The sequence below is a fragment of the Scatophagus argus genome, chromosome 16 (genome assembly GCF_020382885.2).
Source record: "Scatophagus argus isolate fScaArg1 chromosome 16, fScaArg1.pri, whole genome shotgun sequence".
In the NCBI taxonomy this organism is placed as follows: Eukaryota; Metazoa; Chordata; class Actinopteri; family Scatophagidae; genus Scatophagus; species Scatophagus argus.
The window spans coordinates 9539493-9557707 of NC_058508.1; the positions used below are offsets into that span (position 1 = coordinate 9539493).

General features: G+C 42.1%; 2 protein-coding genes and 1 long non-coding RNA gene across 5 annotated transcripts; 1 reads left to right on the forward strand and 2 right to left on the reverse strand.

Moving 5' to 3' along the window:
- Positions 1 to 69: 69 nt before the first annotated feature.
- recql5 (RecQ helicase-like 5) lies at positions 70 to 12435 on the reverse strand. Of its 2 annotated transcripts, none has more exons than XM_046416366.1 (19): positions 12274 to 12435; positions 11937 to 12058; positions 11324 to 11845; positions 10324 to 10420; positions 10125 to 10236; positions 9879 to 10041; positions 9705 to 9787; positions 5415 to 5633; positions 5222 to 5315; positions 4177 to 4213; positions 4031 to 4089; positions 3361 to 3431; positions 3170 to 3263; positions 2910 to 3095; positions 2277 to 2812; positions 2150 to 2198; positions 1846 to 2076; positions 1664 to 1736; positions 70 to 1589 (listed from the first exon to the last, which is right to left on the reverse strand). In XM_046416366.1, exons 1-19 carry the CDS (start codon positions 12368 to 12370, stop codon positions 1465 to 1467), a joined length of 2970 nt encoding a protein of 989 aa, XP_046272322.1. In that variant the 5' UTR covers positions 12371 to 12435; the 3' UTR covers positions 70 to 1464. The 2 variants fall into 2 exon arrangements, with proteins under 2 accessions (XP_046272322.1, XP_046272321.1); XM_046416365.1 differs by having other exon boundaries at positions 10324 to 10423.
- Positions 6270 to 9679, forward strand: LOC124073844. The gene is made up of 3 exons (XR_006845731.1): positions 6270 to 6815; positions 8656 to 8774; positions 8865 to 9679. It is a non-coding gene; the product is annotated as an uncharacterized LOC124073844 (long non-coding RNA).
- Positions 12436 to 13173: 738 nt separating the features above from the next.
- On the reverse strand, positions 13174 to 17951 carry si:ch211-120g10.1 (E3 ubiquitin-protein ligase TRIM69). Of its 2 annotated transcripts, none has more exons than XM_046416429.1 (10): positions 17856 to 17951; positions 16260 to 16342; positions 15757 to 15855; positions 15499 to 15600; positions 15252 to 15386; positions 15038 to 15175; positions 14878 to 14929; positions 14764 to 14790; positions 14169 to 14195; positions 13174 to 14077 (listed from the first exon to the last, which is right to left on the reverse strand). In XM_046416429.1, the coding sequence occupies exons 2-10, from the start codon at positions 16317 to 16319 to the stop codon at positions 13518 to 13520; spliced, it is 1200 nt and encodes a 399-aa protein (XP_046272385.1). In that variant the 5' UTR covers positions 16320 to 16342; positions 17856 to 17951; the 3' UTR covers positions 13174 to 13517. The 2 variants fall into 2 exon arrangements, with proteins under 2 accessions (XP_046272385.1, XP_046272384.1); XM_046416428.1 differs by having other exon boundaries at positions 17737 to 17871.
- Positions 17952 to 18215: the final 264 nt, after the last annotated feature.

Below are 18215 nucleotides of genomic sequence, written 5' to 3' on the forward strand. Positions count from 1 at the left end.
CCCCCCCCAGTTCAGCCCCCAAAGCTTAAGTTTAATAGTCCAGTTGAAGACATGAACTAACACACAGTCTCAGACTGTTGTTGGTCTGTTCCTGTTCAGCAGAGACTTTATTGTAAACATGTAGGAACAAAGAGTAGACAGGCTATAGCTGTTCTGACTGTATGCACAGCCAGGCATCTGTCTGTGTCCATCAGTGGGTTACCTCCTGACTGTGAAAAACAAAAACTGTGGCCTCACAGGCACTATAACATTTCCCACATCGGAAACTATGTTGCTAAAGAAGAGAACAGCTTCACTCTGCAGAAGAGATATAACCTAAGCCAGAACTGAATGTTGTTTTAAATGACAGAAAACATAAACAGCATGGTTTTACATCATACAGTGTGTCATTTATGTCCTTTTACTTTGTTGTCTGTTCCGCGGTCCAACGGCCAAAGACAAAATATGTAGCAGCACTAAAAATATCTATTAGGCTCAAGCAAAACAGATCCATCTGGTTTATGTCAAATACTAAGAAACTGTTTTATGGTGTTACTTTAATCACAGTTCACCTCAAATTATGTATTCTTAAAATTATTGTCAACCATTTCCAGTGTGCATTTAGCTGTGCTGTTGGTGTGGCTCTACAGATGGAAACGTCAGTCCATTAGTTACTCAGACCACCGCTTTGGTCCCCATTGAAATATATCAACAGCCAGACAGCCATGAAATTTGGTACATACTTAAATGGTGCCCAGAGGATGACTTTTCATCTGGCAGTCAGATCAAAATTTCAATGTGTCCAGTACTTTGCAACCTGCAAAATTAATGACATTCCTATGTGCCTCATCTGTACTTTCTATTAGGTGCTAATTAGCAAAATATTTGCATGCCAACACGCTAAACTAAAATGGCAAACATCACACTGGCTAAATGTCAGCACATCAGCACGGCCACCATGTGTATGTTAGTGTGTTAGAGTGCTAACATTAGCATTTAGCTCATGGCCTCACAGAGGTGCTAGCATAGATGCTGATTTTTTTTCCCCTATTCAGTTTTAGGCTGAAGTGCAGACTGACACTGAAAATCAAACAGCACAGTATCACAAAACATTCATACCGTAGCAAAATAAATGAAGATCAGTTCTTCTTGTAGAATGAGAATTAAACTTAAAGATTGGGGTCATGAGCAACGAAAAGTGTACATAATCCACAGTTTCAAGTAAATGAGCTCAAACATAAAGCAAACATATTGGTATGCACAGTATAACCTTTGCTCTCTCAGACTTATTCCACATTACTGCTTAATCATAAGCTACTGTAGCAGTAACAAGCCTGGAAAAAAGCACAGACCTAGCAGCAAATCAACCATAAACCTGGTCAGCAGGCATCTGTGGCGAAGCCTGATATCAGTGGAACAAGGGAAGCTTAGGCACTGACAAAGAGGAAGGGTTTGACCCTAAAAACAACTACATTTCCCTTCTCATCATTTCTTGTTCTCTATGGTTTTACAGCTGTGTGGTATTTTAAGATGCTTCCAGTCTGCCTCGCTCTCACAGCGCTCAACCCTTCTGAAGAAGTTCTTGATGAGAGCTTTGGCCTCTGCTTTAACTGCAGGCACAAAGACAAGCATTAGAGCGGAGTTCAACACAGCACACTTTTTAGATGACTTATCGCCTGCTTACCTTGGCCTTTCCCCCGACTTCTTCCCTCAGTGAGAAGGTGAGACAAGTAGCGCGCAAAGGACTTAAACAGCTCCTACAACCAAAGAAAGCCACAGCTGAGAATTCGTTGGCAGGCGAGTGAAACTTTTTATTTCACACTGCTTTTTCTGCATACGTGGAATCTTGAGACATCCACCTCTCACCTTGGTAGCAAACTTCCCCTGAGTGTAAAAGGGGTCCAGGTAGCGGACCACAATATCAGCTGCTTCCTTCAGCGTCACAAGCTTGGGCAGCTTGTTGACAGGGTGCAGGGCCCTCTCCTGCACATTGGGGTTGAAGGTTACTCTTCTGCTGCCACCTGCAGGGCGGCTGCGCTTTGCTGGAGGAGAACACTCTCTGTTCGACTCTCTGTTCACTTTCATGTCATCTGTCAACTGGACACACACATATCACCAGTTACTGAGCGGGAAATAAATCTTAAAGACCAGGCAGGGGAAAGATGCTTACCACCACCATTACAGGCGCTTTAGCTTCTTCTTCCAATTGGGGTTTTTGTCTGTGTAAGAGAAAATAAAGTCAGAGCTGAGACAAGACTTGTCCATCTTTTTAAGATCCTGCATTGAGGGTTTCTTACTCTGTACTGGACTCCAAGGTCTCCGTTTTATGGGTTTCCTCCTCTTCATCAGGTATAATTATTATGTCTGTCTTACTTTCTTCTTGGACATCCTCAGTCTCTGACTCCAAGGGGATGATCTCCACAGCCTCCACATTTATGGGTGAGTGTTCCCACTGGCCACTGTTTTCGTGAGGCACCACAGTCTCAGTCTTGTCTGTTGTTTGTTTCTTTGCAAAGTACTGGGAAATGTTGCGAGAACTTTTTGCCGCATCTGCCAGCTTCTGCTGCTTCTTGCTCAAGGCTCTGCCTGCCTTCGTCGGGCTGTTCAGGGAAGTAGCAACGGCATTTGCTCTGGCTCTGATGGATGACGTTACAGCCGAAGGTGGATCTGTGTTTGCCTCCCCAGGGCCTCCCAAGCTGTCACTGTAAAACCCACCGCTGTCTGTCCCTTTGGTAGATAAACTGCTCATCATGGAGGACTTGAGCAGGTCTTTAGCAGCCTGGAAGGGGTTAGATGAGCCCCTCTGGCCTGCCCCTACCCTCTTGCGCTTCATCTGGGGGAATAATGGAAAAAAGAATACATGTTTATGTCTGAATTGTTTGCAGCAACAAGAATCCAAATGTACAAGTGGCTGGTAAAGTGTATCTTACTGAGTAGATCTCAGATGCAGATGTGAACCCCTGCAGCTCCCCAGAAAAGGAAGAAGAAGAGGAAGAGGATGCTTCTTCTTTCAGTTTTGACTCAGTTTCTCGGGATTCACTGCTGCTGGTAATCTTGTCGCTGTCTTCTCTTTCTCCACCACTCAAAGCAGGTGCTGTTTTCTTCATCTCTGAAACCTTTAAGACAAGATGAGTTCAGGAATATATCTTCTACCAGTTACACTATGATAGACAGAACAGTCACAAGTTACCCTCTTCAGGATGGCAGCTTTGTACAAGTTGGAGGACTTGCTGCTCTTGAAGACCTCATGTTCAATATCTGCCGCTAAAGACAGGTTGTCACAGCTGAGAGAGGGAGAAATCGATGACAATGTAAAACATTATCTATAGAAAAAGAACAATGTACAAGAATGATGTTTGGAGCCTATGTTTCCATCATTACTTGAATGCGTCTTCTGCCCCCTGGTGGCCATGTAATGCCTCCTGCAAAAGGCCCAGGCAGTGCTCTCTTGCCTGAAATGAAATATATTTATACAAGATAAACCAATAAAATCTACAAGGTAGAAATGATACATGTATTAATAATAGAAGAACAGGAGTTTCTTTTAATTCAGTAGAAAGATGCCGATCATGCAGATCATGGAACTGCACTTCCACAGAAACGGCTAAAATGTGCAAAATTCATGTGTATATTTGCGTTCAGAAATGTTCTGTAATTACACCAAGTATTTAACTGCATGCATTACTGAGATAGCTTCAATCTTCAGAAATATCTTCATATTTTTTTAATATATTGTATATCAGTAAAACTGCTGAACGACCTCAATATATTGAGGATTCTGATAGTGAAGCTGCAGATTCCACTCTCATTGCTCACTTTCATTGTATAAAATGTTGTACTGTAGTACACAGATGAGCCATGAGTGGCACTATTGTATTTTCATTTACTGCTGTCTTCTCCTCTCAGGGGCTGTATATATACTGTTGCTGACATGAATGATGTGCCTCTACCACCTCCCTTCACATCTCATGACAGATGAGTCACTGAATTCCTGAAGACGTGTTAATGAGTGCAGCAGGTATGAGGAATGTATTCAAGTAGGGTGTTGTACCTTCACAGTGAGCCTGGGGATCCTCTGGCTGCTGCCCTCTCTGAGTGGGCAGTCAGCATCTGCACAGAAGGATACATCGTTTATATGAGAGCACAGATGAGCCTGGATGTCCTCTGATATTTATTTTATTTTTCTCATGATACTACCTGGGGGCACGAAATCTTCTCTCAAACCTTCATTTGCCTACAGAATCACAGAGAAACACATAGCGAAGTTAACAGTCAGATATTCACTTAAACAAAGTAACTTACAGAAGAAGAACACACAGACACATGAAGCCATTTGGATATATGAATGTATGGCTTAGTTGTTAAAACACTGACTATGAACAGCAACAGGTTCAAGGTTCAAGGTTCAAGCTAAGCTAGAGACCTGCTTTTCTTCCTCTTTCATTTCCTGTCAACTTTCTACTGGCACCATCCAATAAAGGCACAAAAATAGTTAAATAAATAAATGCTTCCTTTGAGTTTGCAACAGGCCCTTTTTTGGCTTAACTGTGGCTTTAAAAGTTAGTATGTTCCTCATCAGTGAGAGGACAGCAGCAGTCAGTTTGAATTTAGTCACCTACTACTGATTAACAGCAGATTTCACAGCAGAAAAAGCATTGTCTAGATAGCATATTCTTAACATACTTTACAGGCTAAGTTATCTCAACACCTGCCCGACAATTTTCACAGTATGTTCCAAACAGTCATATCTGTTCAAAGACATGACTTAGGCCAATTTTTAAGCCTACAGGGGATTAGCATTTGATTGATAAGACATGTTTTTCTTTAGTGGAGTATCACTTCAACCTGGCAGATCATTTATGTAAAGAGACTTAAATGAAGTTCTGAATGGTGTGTGATCTATGGTCTGGCCTCCTTTTCATCACCATACATCTCTTATTTGCTGTTTTACAATCATGACATTCCTGCTTTTAATGATATAGTAAAATAGACAAGGTCCTCTTGGACCTGCCAAGGAACAGTTTTACTTCAGTGCTCCACCAATTGTACCTAACATGTGGGAGCCATTTACCACAATCCCCACTTGCGGGGGCCTCAACCGCCCTGTACCTTCTCTCTTGCCAACAGCTGGCAAACAGATGTACAAAGGCACAACACAAACACTGCATGGAGTTGTTTTTCCAAGTTGCAGAAAGTTAACATTCCTAAAAAGAGCTTGTGTATGCTGATGATTGTGATTCACCTTCCGCAGGCTCATCTGCTTCTTGAAGAGGTCAGAGAACTCCTTCTTCCTCTTTTTGCTATCATCATCACTGTTATCATCACCTTCATCATATCTGTAAGATTTGTTGTCAGCGTCAATCTCCAGATTCACTAACTTATGTTTCAAAAGTAGCAATCAAATATTTCTGATGACATTACTAAAGTGGTCCTGCCTTTCAAAGCCGTATCCCTTCTTTCCACCTTCGTAAAGGTCCGGCTGGAAACCAAACGGTCCTTTAGGCTCTTTGCTCTGAGCTTCAGTCTTGGTGCTGAGTGCAGCTGCCTTCTCCAGCTGGGCTCGCACAGCTTTGGGGTTACGACAGTAGTCGCAGGCTCCCGCACAGTTTGGAATCTGGTCCCCGAAGAACTTAGAGATGGTGGCATGGCGACAACTGGTGGGAAGATAAGAGAGACACTGCTTATTAAATCTAAATACATGTAAGGACAGGCTAGTGATACAGCTCCCACAAGTTAAGAATAAATTAGGCAGTGTGAGGCTGGTTAAATATTTGAGTCTGCATTTAAAAGGTCAAGCGCATAGGAAACATCTAGTGCATCATTGATCTATCAGCTATTGTGTAACCATCACAAATGACTATGATCAATGTTTCTGTTATGAAATAAGTCAAACAAGGTTCCCTTTTCACATTAAATAAAACATACAGTTGTCTGACAATCACAACTAAAAACCAGAGTTAGAGCCATTGTACTGCCTGCAGTACTTCTTCATGTACTGCTAACAGGAATGCATTCGAGCAAAGTAAATCTTGGTTTGGGACATAATTAGTTTTATTTTCCTGAACTTGTATTAAGGCTTTTTAGACACCGCACTCCTACTCATGTCCAATGAGAACTCACCTTGCTGAAGTTTTTATTTTCTTTCTAAAATCACAGCTTTAGTTGTGATGGTTTCCATTTTTTAAAAAATAAAAAACAGCCTCATGCTTTTGCCAGATCCTGTATTATGTAACAAAATTCACCTACCCACCATACAGTCTGTTTGAGAATCATCCCATGAACAACATACTAACTACCCTGCTGGAAATGGAAATACTGTCTGCACAGCCATGAAAGAGAGAGGAACAACTTCACCAGAGGAGGTGGGGAGAGGCAGAGAGGCACACAAAGACTCTGTGAAAGTCACAGTCACTCCCAGAGAGGACTGCTAAGGAGAAACCAGTCTTGCAGGCAGGCAAACTAAAGCAAGGCACAGCAGATAACTACTCTGTGTGCCACTGCCACAGACCACAAAGAAGAGACCAGGGAAGCAAAGGAAAGCAAGACTTGGCTTTAGTGGCATCTCAGTTTTCCTCCACTCCATGTGTAGAGAACCAGCGGCACTCAAGGAATTATCTCTCCTAACACTAATTTCCACCTGACTGCTAACCTCTGGTGTGAGGATTCTTCCTCTGGATGACGTACTGAACGCTTCAGCAACAAATGAAAACCCTCATTTCTTCCCTAAAGGAGTTACATGTCACCTCATAACTGGTCTGCTTACTTCTGTCTTGGAAACGTTTTGCCAGTGTGACCGGGCTTTGCTGAGTGCATGAAAACAACAAAGCCTTTCACAGGTAAGTGCCTCTCACTGTGAGTGAGTCTGGAGATGTGAAGCACCTGAGAATTTAAAGAATGTGCTCAAAAATACTTCGTAAAGGCTTGTTGGGTTCAAACAAACATTGGGAAGTTAGAGTCAACTATAAAATAACAATGCTGGGTGTCTGAGGAGATTCCCACTGTTTGAACACTATCTGTAAATGATGTTAATTTCTTTAAAACATCATCTGCTGGACTGGCAAAATAACTAGATGTGTTTCTAAAGTGACGAGAGCTTCAAATTTGCCATCTGCAGTCTTAAACTGCACTTCAAAAGTCTCTTTCATGCAAGTTCTTCATGAAAACATTCAGTTAGTAGCAATGAGCTGCCAGTGTATTAGATATGCAGTGTTACTGTACACAGCAGTTCTACAATAAATCTAAGCTTCATGTTATAATATTTAGCTTGTGTTTAAAATGTTTTATAAAGGTAGTGATTCAGCTTTATGGAAGCAAAAAGTTAGCAGGTGTTGTTTGGATGCAATGGAACCAATAAATTTAATGTATCTTACAGAGTAACACAACACGGTACAACAATCCAACTATATTTGGGAAAAAATAACATAAAAGTCTTAAACTAATATCCTAACCCTAGAGAAACGTGTTTGACATTTTGGGAACTTCGCATCAGTTAGCGTGGCTTAGTTTAGCTGAGCAGTGCAACCATAACAAATACTGGAAACAGGAAGCTAGCTGGGTTCTGTCCACAGGTAACGAAACATGCCAACCAGCTCCTCTCAGGTTTAATAATCAACAGGTTTCATTTTGTTTGTTCAATCCATACAAAAAAGAGCAAGTGTAAAAATTACTTTTTGCCATTTTACAGGTCAGATCTAGTTACCAGGAAACCAGTGGAGACTCAAAGAATTTTCTGCTCCTTACCAAGACCAAATCAAAGGCACAAAACACTGTGAAACTGCAAATTGTCATTTTTATGCTTTTGGTTTTGTACTGCTTGAAAACACAAGATATAATATGTTAATTAATGAACTTTAGAGGCAACGCCAGGTGGATTCTGTTACCTGTGGACAGAGAAAAACTAGCTATTTATCGCTGTTTCCACCCTTTATGCTAAGCTAAGCTAGGCCAGCCTGCTGCTGGATCCAACTACATATCAGTGGTGTCAATCTTCTCATCTAACTCTCAACAGGAAATAATTAAAAGTATTTCCTTAAAGTTCCAAATCTTCATTTAAAATGTTATGAACTGCATTCCCGTATATATTCAACCAAATACAACAAACTGCTTCCAAAACCAGCAATGAGCTGAACCGTCACACCCAGAGCCATTTCACCTACTGTGCAGCACAGTAACACAGTCAACAATAAATCATGTAGAACTTGATGCTTGAGCACCACCCATTAAAAACACATTACAGTCTACAGATATTACACACAATGAGACTTGTGTGAGGGGAGCCCTCTGTTTACGAGCTGAACACAGAGACAGACCCTGTTATTTTGTAGACTTACAGAAAGCCTGACAGAGTTAACTCGTTAGTTGAACACCATCAACCGCCAGCACCACCCACTGTATTATTACCCAAACACATTCACTTTTAGACTCACAATTGTCTAGAAACACCACATGCTTTGCATCTCACTGTCTTTCCTTACTGCTCACTTTCCCAGAGTGAGAAACTGTTAAACAGCACTTTATTCACAGATACAAAGTTGTAAGTTACGCGCTTGTGTCAACACAGCAGCGATGTTGTCTCACAGTAACAAAAAGCAGGACTTATATCCTGATGACACCAGACATAGGCAAATAAATAAGACACTGTATAAACTGAGGGCACCTCATTTCTGCCTCACTTAGAATGGATGCCAGAGAAGAGACACTGGACCTCCTGAACAAGATATGGGTCAAGCTTCAGGGTTTGCCCAATGCCACCCCTGTGGAGCTGGGAGCTTTCTTTGTCATCCTAACCTTCATCTGTGAGTCTCCACTCTCTACTACAACTTATTCCTGTGTTTTTCTAAAGGGTGACCTGGTCATGATGCTTTTTTTTATATGCATTCTCACAGTGGTGGTCCTGCTCATGATGGTGCTGACATGTGTGACCTGCTGCTGCTGTCGCAAGACAAAGACGAAGGGGTCGAATATTTGAGCACACCCCGCAAGGAAACCTAACAGGACATGGTGGAAAACATCCTCGAGAGTTGTGGTCATACAGTCAAAGGGATAACATTCTAGACATTATAGTTGGGCACTAGAGGAGCCCAACCCTTGAACAACAAAGCAACTGACAAACACAGAGACAGACGTCCTGACTGTCTGCCAAACACGCCCGCTGCAGCTGCCAGGTTTTCAGGAGAATCTACATTCCCTGGAGCATCCCTGCCTGTGCTACACAACAAAACCTCTGACCTGATGAAAGGCAGGGCTAATCCAGAGAATCTTTAATTATGTCAGAAAATACATCAAATAAGATCTACAAAAATGTATAGAATAATCATAAACTCTGCAGCAAGTTGCACAGTGAGATACGAAGAAAAAAGGTAAATTTGTTGTTAATATTTTTCTACACTTATGTCTATGTGTGATTTGATTCTATGGATGAGATTTGGCAGTCAGACTAGGAGGAAAGATCCTAGTATGGGGTAAGAGTTTCCTGACACTTCATCAAGGCATAGATGAGAGATCAAGTCTGCCCTCTGCTGCACATAAACTGGAATGAATGGTGATTTTATTTTGAAAAGCAGAGCATATAATCAAGTTCTGTTTCATGTATAAAACTACAAGTGATGCATGTGCAAAAGAGTGAGGACATGATGTAATGGTCTGATACTCTGTTTCTACACTTGACTTCATGCAATAAACAAAAAGTTACTTGCACGCAGATGTGTTCTGAACAATCTACTTACGCTTCTTGCACACAAAACGATACCATGGCTTCAAAGTCTGCAATGGCTGCTTTATCGGTCTCTTTTGCAGAGCCACGTTTTTCCTGTAGGCAAGTTTACAAAATGTTCAACGACACTGAGGTTTGTTTCATAGTCTCACATTTTGAGTTCTGAATGCTTTTTGATTGTACTGACCTGTCTGCGGCCAACCTCCTGGCGGATGAGAAAGTTTATTTGCTCTGTATCTCGTGGAGAGTAGTACGTGCGGCAGGAGGAGGGAAGGCCGTCTCTCCCAGCTCGCCCAGACTCTTGGTAGTAACTGGCTAGAGATTTAGCCAGGTTCCAGTGAGCTACAAACCTGTGGCATTAACAAAATATATTAGCACATGCAAAAAAAAAAATTCAAGAGAAAACAATACAGCAAAAACCTCACTGCCTCACCTGACATTGGCCTTGTCTACTCCCATACCAAAGCTGATGGTGGCTACAATAACCAGCACCTTCCCCTCCATCCACTCATTTTGAACTTCTGTGCGATCTCCTGCCTTCAGACCTACAGTATAAAGGCCAAAGTCAAACATGTGAACCCCAGTATTTTCATGTTGTCTAATGCCTCCAGGGACAAAAAAAAAAGCCTGACCTGCATGATATGCCTTGGCCAAGACTCCAAGCTTGGTAAGCTGGTAAGCCACAGTTTCACAGCCTTCCCTGGTCCGACAGTACACAATCCCACAACCCTGCTTACAAACATTAAATACAGTAGGCCAAAGAAACCAGGGTTTTTACTCATGTATTCAAGGGACAAAAAACAATCAATTGTGAAAAATTAGCACAAATTCACTGCTATCTGCCTACATGACAACAACATGTAAACAAGATTTCCATGCTCAGATATTTGAGGGTTTACAAAATTCATATAATGATGTAATGCATACAAACATTTTTATCAGAATCATTGAAATGTTTTTATCTGAACAGTTCATTTTATGGTTTAAAATGTTTCTAATTGATCTTAAGCACCTGCCAATGCGCCTGGTTGTGTGTGAGCTCAGAGCTAAGCCCATTAATCGCTCAAGCTCCACTCTGGACACTCAGACGCTCAGATTTACTTCATTGCTAAATTAAATAGTGGAGGAGGTATTCAGATCTTTTACTTCAGCAAAACTACAGAAGTACCAAAGCCCCAAATTTTACTTAAAGTACCAAAAGTAAAAGTACTAATTATATAGTATGGTCAGACAGAGCACACAGCCAGCATACTGTATTCACACCTACACATTAAAATGCTATTTTAGGTCATGTGTTCAGGCACAAAACAGAATAGTGATTTGCCATAAGTTATTTTTTTGAAAGCTAAAATACAAATATCTGTATTGCATTATAAATGAAGAATTTTAAAAGCCTTACTTTATTTTGCTCAAATTCACTGAGAACAAGTGAAGTGAAAACATTAGGCTAACCATGGCTATTCTGTTCTGACATTTCTGTTTCTGTCCTTAAAAAGCACTGTTCTTCATCTGATCACTAAGATATGATGTTACTATAAGTGTAAAAAAAAAAAAAAAAAAAAAGAAACAGGTGATCTGACATTCAGACAAAAGGAACTGTTCCACACAAACACAAACAACAAGTCTACAAACCTGTCCATTGGACCCGCTGTCCAGTGCCAGTGCCTTCTTAATGAAAGCATACAAGTGGACGTAGGGGTTTGGCAGCATCTCCCTGAAGATCACATCATAGTGCAAATTACTGCGGAAGACAGGTGTAACAAAAGACAGCGGCCAGCGCAGATTCAGGGACATAACAATATCCTCTTGTACATTCTTGGGTGCTGTTGCTGTCAGGGCCAAACAGGGAACCCCTGGCATGCGAGCACGCAGCCCACCCAGTTTGAGGTAGTCTGGCCTGAAATCATGTCCCCACTGGGAGACACAGTGAGCCTCATCCACAGCCAGGTAAGACAACAGACCACGGGAGCACAGGTCTGTGAGGCAGGGCTGGAACGAGGGAGATGCCAACATTTCAGGAGTGATGTAGAGCAGCTTTAGCTTAGGGCTGCTGCTCGCTAAGTCGGCCAAGATCAGACGGCGCTCGGCTGCTGGGAGCTTGGAGTTGATGGAGCAGGCAGGGATGTTCAGGCCCTTCAGGCGGTCCACTTGGTCCTGGGGAGGAACACAGGATGGGATCAATACACAAGCTCTTAGACGTATGTCAAGGGTTTACACTGGAGCAACTGGTGCATCAGAGACTGACCTGAATGAGAGCAATTAGTGGGGAAACAACCAGAGTAATACCCTCAGCCAGAACTGCAGGCAGCTGGTAGCAGAGGGACTTTCCTGCCCCAGTGGGCATGCAAACAAACACATCCTTGTGACCTGCAGGAAGACAACACCAGTCACCAGCACCGAGCCAGACATTATTCTTACTATCCGTGACAGATAATTCAAACTCATATCTACTCAGCTTCACGTTTACATATGAAACAAAACGTCAATTTTCACAAAGTTGCTGTTGCTACCAGCCAGCTAACGTTTGCTAGTTATCAGAGAGATAAACTAACAGCAGATAAACAGGCTGTTCGCTCACTTACCTCTGACGACCGCTTTGACAACATCTTCTTGTAGTTTAGACCTAAAGTTGTCAAAGCCAAAGTGTTTTTTTAAAGCTTCTTTTAAAGTTGTTGTCATCGTCGGTGCCTCTGTAAGAACTCATATAGACCTCTCCGACGACGACGTCGCACACAGATGACGTCATCTGTTGCGTAGAAAATCTGAGCATAAACATAACTTGTAAAATCTGTTTACTGACCCCGTATAATTTATTCACATAGTTTACTCAACTCTCTATCTCTTTGTTATTGTTATTACATTAATATATTTTCTCACATTTCTTTTTTATTGTTATTGTTAATGTAAATGTTGTATTATGACATAAATTTGCTATTTAACTAGTAACTAAAGCTTAAAATTAGTGTAAAGAAATAAAAAGTACATTAGTTAACTATGAAGTTTGCCTCTAGAAGTATAAAGTATATAAAGTGGAAATATGAGTAAACTAACTAAAGTAACAAAGAACTGTACTTAAGTACAGCAGTCTACTTGAGCAACTGTGTTTCGTCACATTCCACCACTGAGCGAAACCATAATGTTCCGTAGGTTCGACATTCAAAATTTTAAATATTATCAACAACATATCCTTAAAGTATCAAAAGTAAAAGCACTCAATATGCAGGGATGGTGCGGAGAGAAAAACATGAGAAGCTGCTGAGGCTGATGAGTGGCACCACAAACTGATTTATCAGATACTGTAAGCTGTCAGGGCCTGGGTTTGACCACATACCGCACAATTCAGCTCTCACGTCAGATATCTCCCTCGAGGAATTAGACACTAGAAGTTCATCTATCTTTGTCAGTGCTTGCCGGAGAGTGATTCCCGTTTTTGTGGTGTATATACAGATCACTGCATAATAAACACATCAAGAAATAGGTCATGGATTTGGTTTATTTATTATTCACAGAAACGCATTCTTATTGCAGGGTTAACATTGTACAACGCCTTACATTAATATGACAGGTTTCCTTTCAAGTATATGAAAATACATCATGTATTCGAGCAAAGTGTAGTACTATAGCTCTAGAATGAGAAAGTGGTTGCAACGATCACGTTAAAGCAGCAGCACAGAGCTTGGTCATACAGTGGAGCTATTCAATAGCACGATGATTGTGTTTTACATCAGGATCTCTGATTACTTCCAGTGATTATTATATAACCTGATTTGTTAGATTTTTTTATGATATCTACTGGCTTTTAAAGGTGCATGTGGAAGAAGGAGACTCAACCCCAGACGCAAAGTGTGGGGCAGAGAAATTGGGATTTAGCTGCTGGAGACTTGATCACCAGATCCTTGACGATCTCCACCGTACCAAACAAGGGAAACAGCTTCTCAGTGAAGCTCTCATTGTAGGTGTAAATGTGACAGCGCTTGTCTACATCATAGAAGGACAGCTGGCCACAGTCGTAGTCGAGGTAGATGCCCACCTTGCGGGGAATGAAGCCCGGGGACAGGGCAGTGAAGGGCACTGTCAGTGCCTTCAGCTCGGTGCCCCTCTCCAGTCGCAGGGTCAGATATCCCGTATCTGTGTTCAGGGACTTGAAGCCCTTCCTCAAGGCTGACTCTTTGGCCACACCCAGCCGCCAGTCACGCTCGCCCACCTCCACCTCCCAGTAGCGGCGGCCGGAGTTAAAGCCCTCCATCCCCACAGCACACCACCAGCCGTCGAAGCGCTGGTGGTAGTTGGGGACATCCTTCCTCTCAAAGCCACATCGCATCTTCTTCTCGTCAGCAGAGATGAGCAGATCAGGGTTCGCTGTGTCCAAATCCAGGGTCACCTCCACTAAAGAGAGGGTTAAATAAACCAGACAGGTGTGGTAAAAAATATACTAATTAATTACAAATGTAAAAATAAAAAAAAATAAATGCAGTACCTGCAGCATCTGAGATCCAATCCCACACTGCAAAAAAAACATATAGGAGATTATGTGATAATGAGAATGTTGTACCAAAAGCTGATGCAACATATGTTATCTAAATGGTCTTCTGCAGGGCAGCACGGTAATAGCAAGAGGGTTCCAGGTTCGCATCCCAGTCTGGGCCCTTCTATGTGGAGTTTGCATGTTCTCCCTGTGCCTGCGTTGGTTTTCTGTTGGTACTCCGGCTTCCTCCCACAATACCAAAGACATGCACATTAGGTTAATTGGCTCCTCTACATTGCCCCTAGGTGTGAGTGTGAGAGTGTGTGGTTGTCTGTCTTTGTGTGTCGGCCCTGCGATTGACTGGCGACCAGTCCAGGGTGTACCCCGCCTCTCGCCCATAGTCAGCTGGGATAGGATCCAGCCCCCCGCGACCCTGATGGATAAGTGGTATAGAAAATGGATGGATGGATGGCCTTCTGCAAGCGAACATCCATTTAAACAATAATGGGCTACATATGACATAACATATGTTTTGTTTTGTTTTTTTATTTTGCAGGTAACTCATTTGGTTTTCAGTGTGTAAGCAGATATACAGTATATCACTCACCTGGCTGAGGAATGTAGGATATGGCACCTGGAAAAAGACAGTAACTCATAAGGAATTATATTTATATTTATATTTATACCAAAATCCAGCTTGATTCAGTACTAATTTACAAACCACTCTTCTGAGTCCTCTGCTTCCACATGAGCCACTGCTGTGGTAGGGTGTCCTGCAAGGACACATCAAACAGGTTTGCACTACAGCTACATAATAAACTGATGCACTGCAGATAATACACAAGGAGTTAAACATACTTTATAAACTTGGACTCCTCTACCTTATCTGGGCGCTGCACCATTAAAGTCCACATAACCAGCTCCATAGCGGTCAGCAGGTTGGATGTGCGACCCCAGCGCCAGGCGGACTGGAGGTCCTCCAGAACCTTTGCTACAGGTTCCCCGGGCCACACACTTTGCTACAGGATGATCACAGTAAATAAAACATGTCTACTGAGTACATTTTTTTCATAATTTTATTTGAATGTTTCCCACCTCAGGCTGAGCTCTCAGGTCCTTGATCCAGTTGAGGACCACAGTTTTGGCCTGCTGGAGATCTTGCTCATTAATCAGTTTTGGCTGTTTGCCCTCATCCATCTCGGGCCAGCCATCTGTCTGCATGGGCCTCTTCTGCATGCAGACACATACGTGTGTTTAGTGAATAAATCTCTACATCTTAAGTATCATCATTTTCTGTACGTATACTCTTTTCTGGAAATGGATGATTTTCTCAGATTAGCACCTTGCTCTCCAACATGGAAGCCCACTGCAGGATAAAAGCCCTGCAAAGAGAAGTGGGCCAAACGTCATCCTGGTTCCAGATGTGCTCCAGGACTGCTGACCTCTGCAAAACAGAGGAGTTAGGTTTGGTGATTGGTAGACAAAGAGGTAAAAACAAGGCCTTGTAATGCCCTTGAAAAAGATGATTTGAAACTGGTCAAATCATCGGGCAGTGACTCTGATTGGTTAACAGTTTCTGGTTTGATGAGTGAGTTGTTACCTGGCACACTCGGCTGAGATCTTGGGCCAGCTCCACAACAAACAACTGATCCTCGTCCAGAGGCTCCCTCTTGTCCTTCTTCGTTCTCTTGTGTGTTTCCTGCAAGGAAATTCAAAAAGATTTTCTGTGGAAAACTATTTAAAAAGAATTCTCATTAAAAAAGGCATTTGGAGGACATTAGTGCTGCTTTACAAGTGCTTTAGAGAGAAATAAGGTCAAACTAGAAAGGAGGTGGTCACTCAGCCTGATCAAAATGCGCATCGTGGCTCTGTCCCTGTCAGCAGAAAATGAACCCCCCCCCCCCCCCCCCCCAAGACTCTCTCTCAGTTCATCTCCCCAACAACAGTAGATCTCTCTTGTTAAATTAAACAAGGAAAGGAGAAATGAGTGCAGTCACATGGTACTAAAAACATTGCCATGTCAACTGTCAGTAAGTATGAAAGGTGACCCAAAAAAGGCAGGTTTTCACATTAAACACACAATGTTGCACCAAAACATAATACCTTTATCTTGGCCGTTAAGGTTTTGGCCGGCTCCACCATGAAGTGAAAACACTGCATCATCTTGGCTGGTGTGTAACAGAACCCTACAGAGAATAACATGTTAGTTTGATAATCCATATCTTATTTACCCAGCAAAACTCAGGTAGTTTACCAATACTGTTTAATGAAAGGCAAATCATTTCATTGTAAACGTTTAAATTCTAATTTTATATGATGAAGTCCAGATCCATTATTAGTTTTAATCTCAGATTTGAAACGTTCTTACTGGCCTTCAGTCAGCCTGTGAACTAGAACACCTCTGATGTTTACTTCCAAAACACCAGTAAGTCGTGTAAATCATCAAACACGTGATGGAAAGTTTGCATGGCTCTTCAGGAAACAACAACTGACTATTATCACAACAGCTTGTGCTATTAATCCTCGCCTCACCAGAGACTAAAGGTACCACTAATGAGACATGAGTGTTCAAAAGGGAGTCTTATGAGGAGATCACATCAGGCCAATCATTTATATGAGCTGAATCAAGCAGTAAAAGCAGGACATCTGCAACATGACTGGTCCTGCACACTTGCAGAGCCTCAGTAATGCCTCAGCTGACCGTGTTCTTGGTTAATCGCTTCCTCACTCTCTCTTTCTTTCTGCCTGTCATTCTCATTTTCTCTTTATGTCCCTCTCACTCTGTCTCCACCGTCATCTGCAGGACAAATACATGAGCTCAGTCTGTATCTTGCTGGCACCGAAGCAGTTAGGATGACCAGTCCAAACGGGTTTTCATCCATGATTACTTGTTGCACTTGCATAAATAAATCTGTATTTCACCTCATTTGGTTCTGTAAAACTATTGCCTTATCCACAGTTTTTAATAAACATAGTGACAAACAGACCCAGTCAGGCTGTGAATGAAGTTATTCAAGATAATAAAAAAGGGGGTCCGCCTCAGCTCAGTCAAGCTCTTCGAATCTGCAGCACTCACGTATTTGTACACATGCTATATGAGTACGAGGCTCATATTTTGTGTTTTGATACAGTATATGCAGTGACGTGATTCATACAAAGCTCAATGTTAAATTCAGTTACATTTCTGCACGTGCACGTGAACAGACACTGAATTGTGAAGACTGAAAACATGCGATACGCCGTCTGAACTGAAAATACTCCATCAGTAAGGTTTTTTAATGTCATGGGAAAACATGACCAGTCAGGTTTTTATTGCAGCGTAAGAGTGACCCACTTCGAGGCCAGATGACTACTGCGCATGAGGTAAACACACACCGGCCGTGTGACTTTGCGGCAAACTCGGATTATAGAAGCAACGCGACTCCTTATACACGGTGCAAACCGATTTATCTGCAGCTGCACATGTAACAGAATGACATGTTTGAAACATGCATTGTGATGATGCCATGTAAAACATCCACACAACGCGTCCTACTCAATGACACAAATAACACAGAGCCGATCATGACGCACAGCTTACCTTTCTGCTCAGACGTTAGATTAAAAAAAATTATTCTTCTCTTGCGTTAAAACTAAGCAGCCAATCTGTGCTGAAAGTGTTTGATCCGACTGCTGCAGTGTCTGACCTTGTTTACATACCAGACTGGGAGTCGGCTGGTCGGGCAGGTTCGGCTTTTTCCGTCAGTGACGAGACAAGATTCTCCGGTAGACACGGTGCGTAGCCATGATTGTAAGGTCATAATGAAGACGTCGATAGTGACGCATCATTATGACCTGCTCTCATACTTGAACTGATGAAGATATTTTGAATTTGAGCCTGATACGCCGGCTTTTCACAGTAGATTGCTGGTTTAATGATCTTTGACTTGATATGGGAAATGTAATGTAAAAAAAAAATAATAGTTAGGGTTATATACTTGGTTATGTTATTGAAACGGTCCTATTTTCCACATCATAAAGTCAAATACATAAAACCTCAGAAGTGTTCAGATTTTGACG

What these genes read in the sequence shown, in the direction of transcription:
- recql5 (XM_046416365.1), bottom strand. Translation starts at nt 12,370, where the DNA reads ATGACAACAACTTTAAAAGAAGCTTTAAAAAAACACTTTGGCTTTGAC. An exon ending in ACAGCGGGTCCAATGGACAG is followed by an intron (nt 10,424 to 11,323) that starts GTTTGTAGACTT and finishes AATGTTTGTAAG; the next exon opens with CAGGGTTGTGGGATTGTGTA. An exon ending in AGGGGAAGTTTGCTACCAAG is followed by an intron (nt 1,737 to 1,845) that starts GTGAGAGGTGGA and finishes CTTTGGTTGTAG; the next exon opens with GAGCTGTTTAAGTCCTTTGC.
- si:ch211-120g10.1 (XM_046416429.1), bottom strand. Translation starts at nt 16,319, where the DNA reads ATGATGCAGTGTTTTCACTTCATGGTGGAGCCGGCCAAAACCTTAACG. An exon ending in GCAGAGGACTCAGAAGAGTG is followed by an intron (nt 14,791 to 14,877) that starts GTTTGTAAATTA and finishes GTCTTTTTCCAG; the next exon opens with GTGCCATATCCTACATTCCT. An exon ending in TTGGATCTCAGATGCTGCAG is followed by an intron (nt 14,078 to 14,168) that starts GTACTGCATTTA and finishes CCCTCTCTTTAG; the next exon opens with TGGAGGTGACCCTGGATTTG.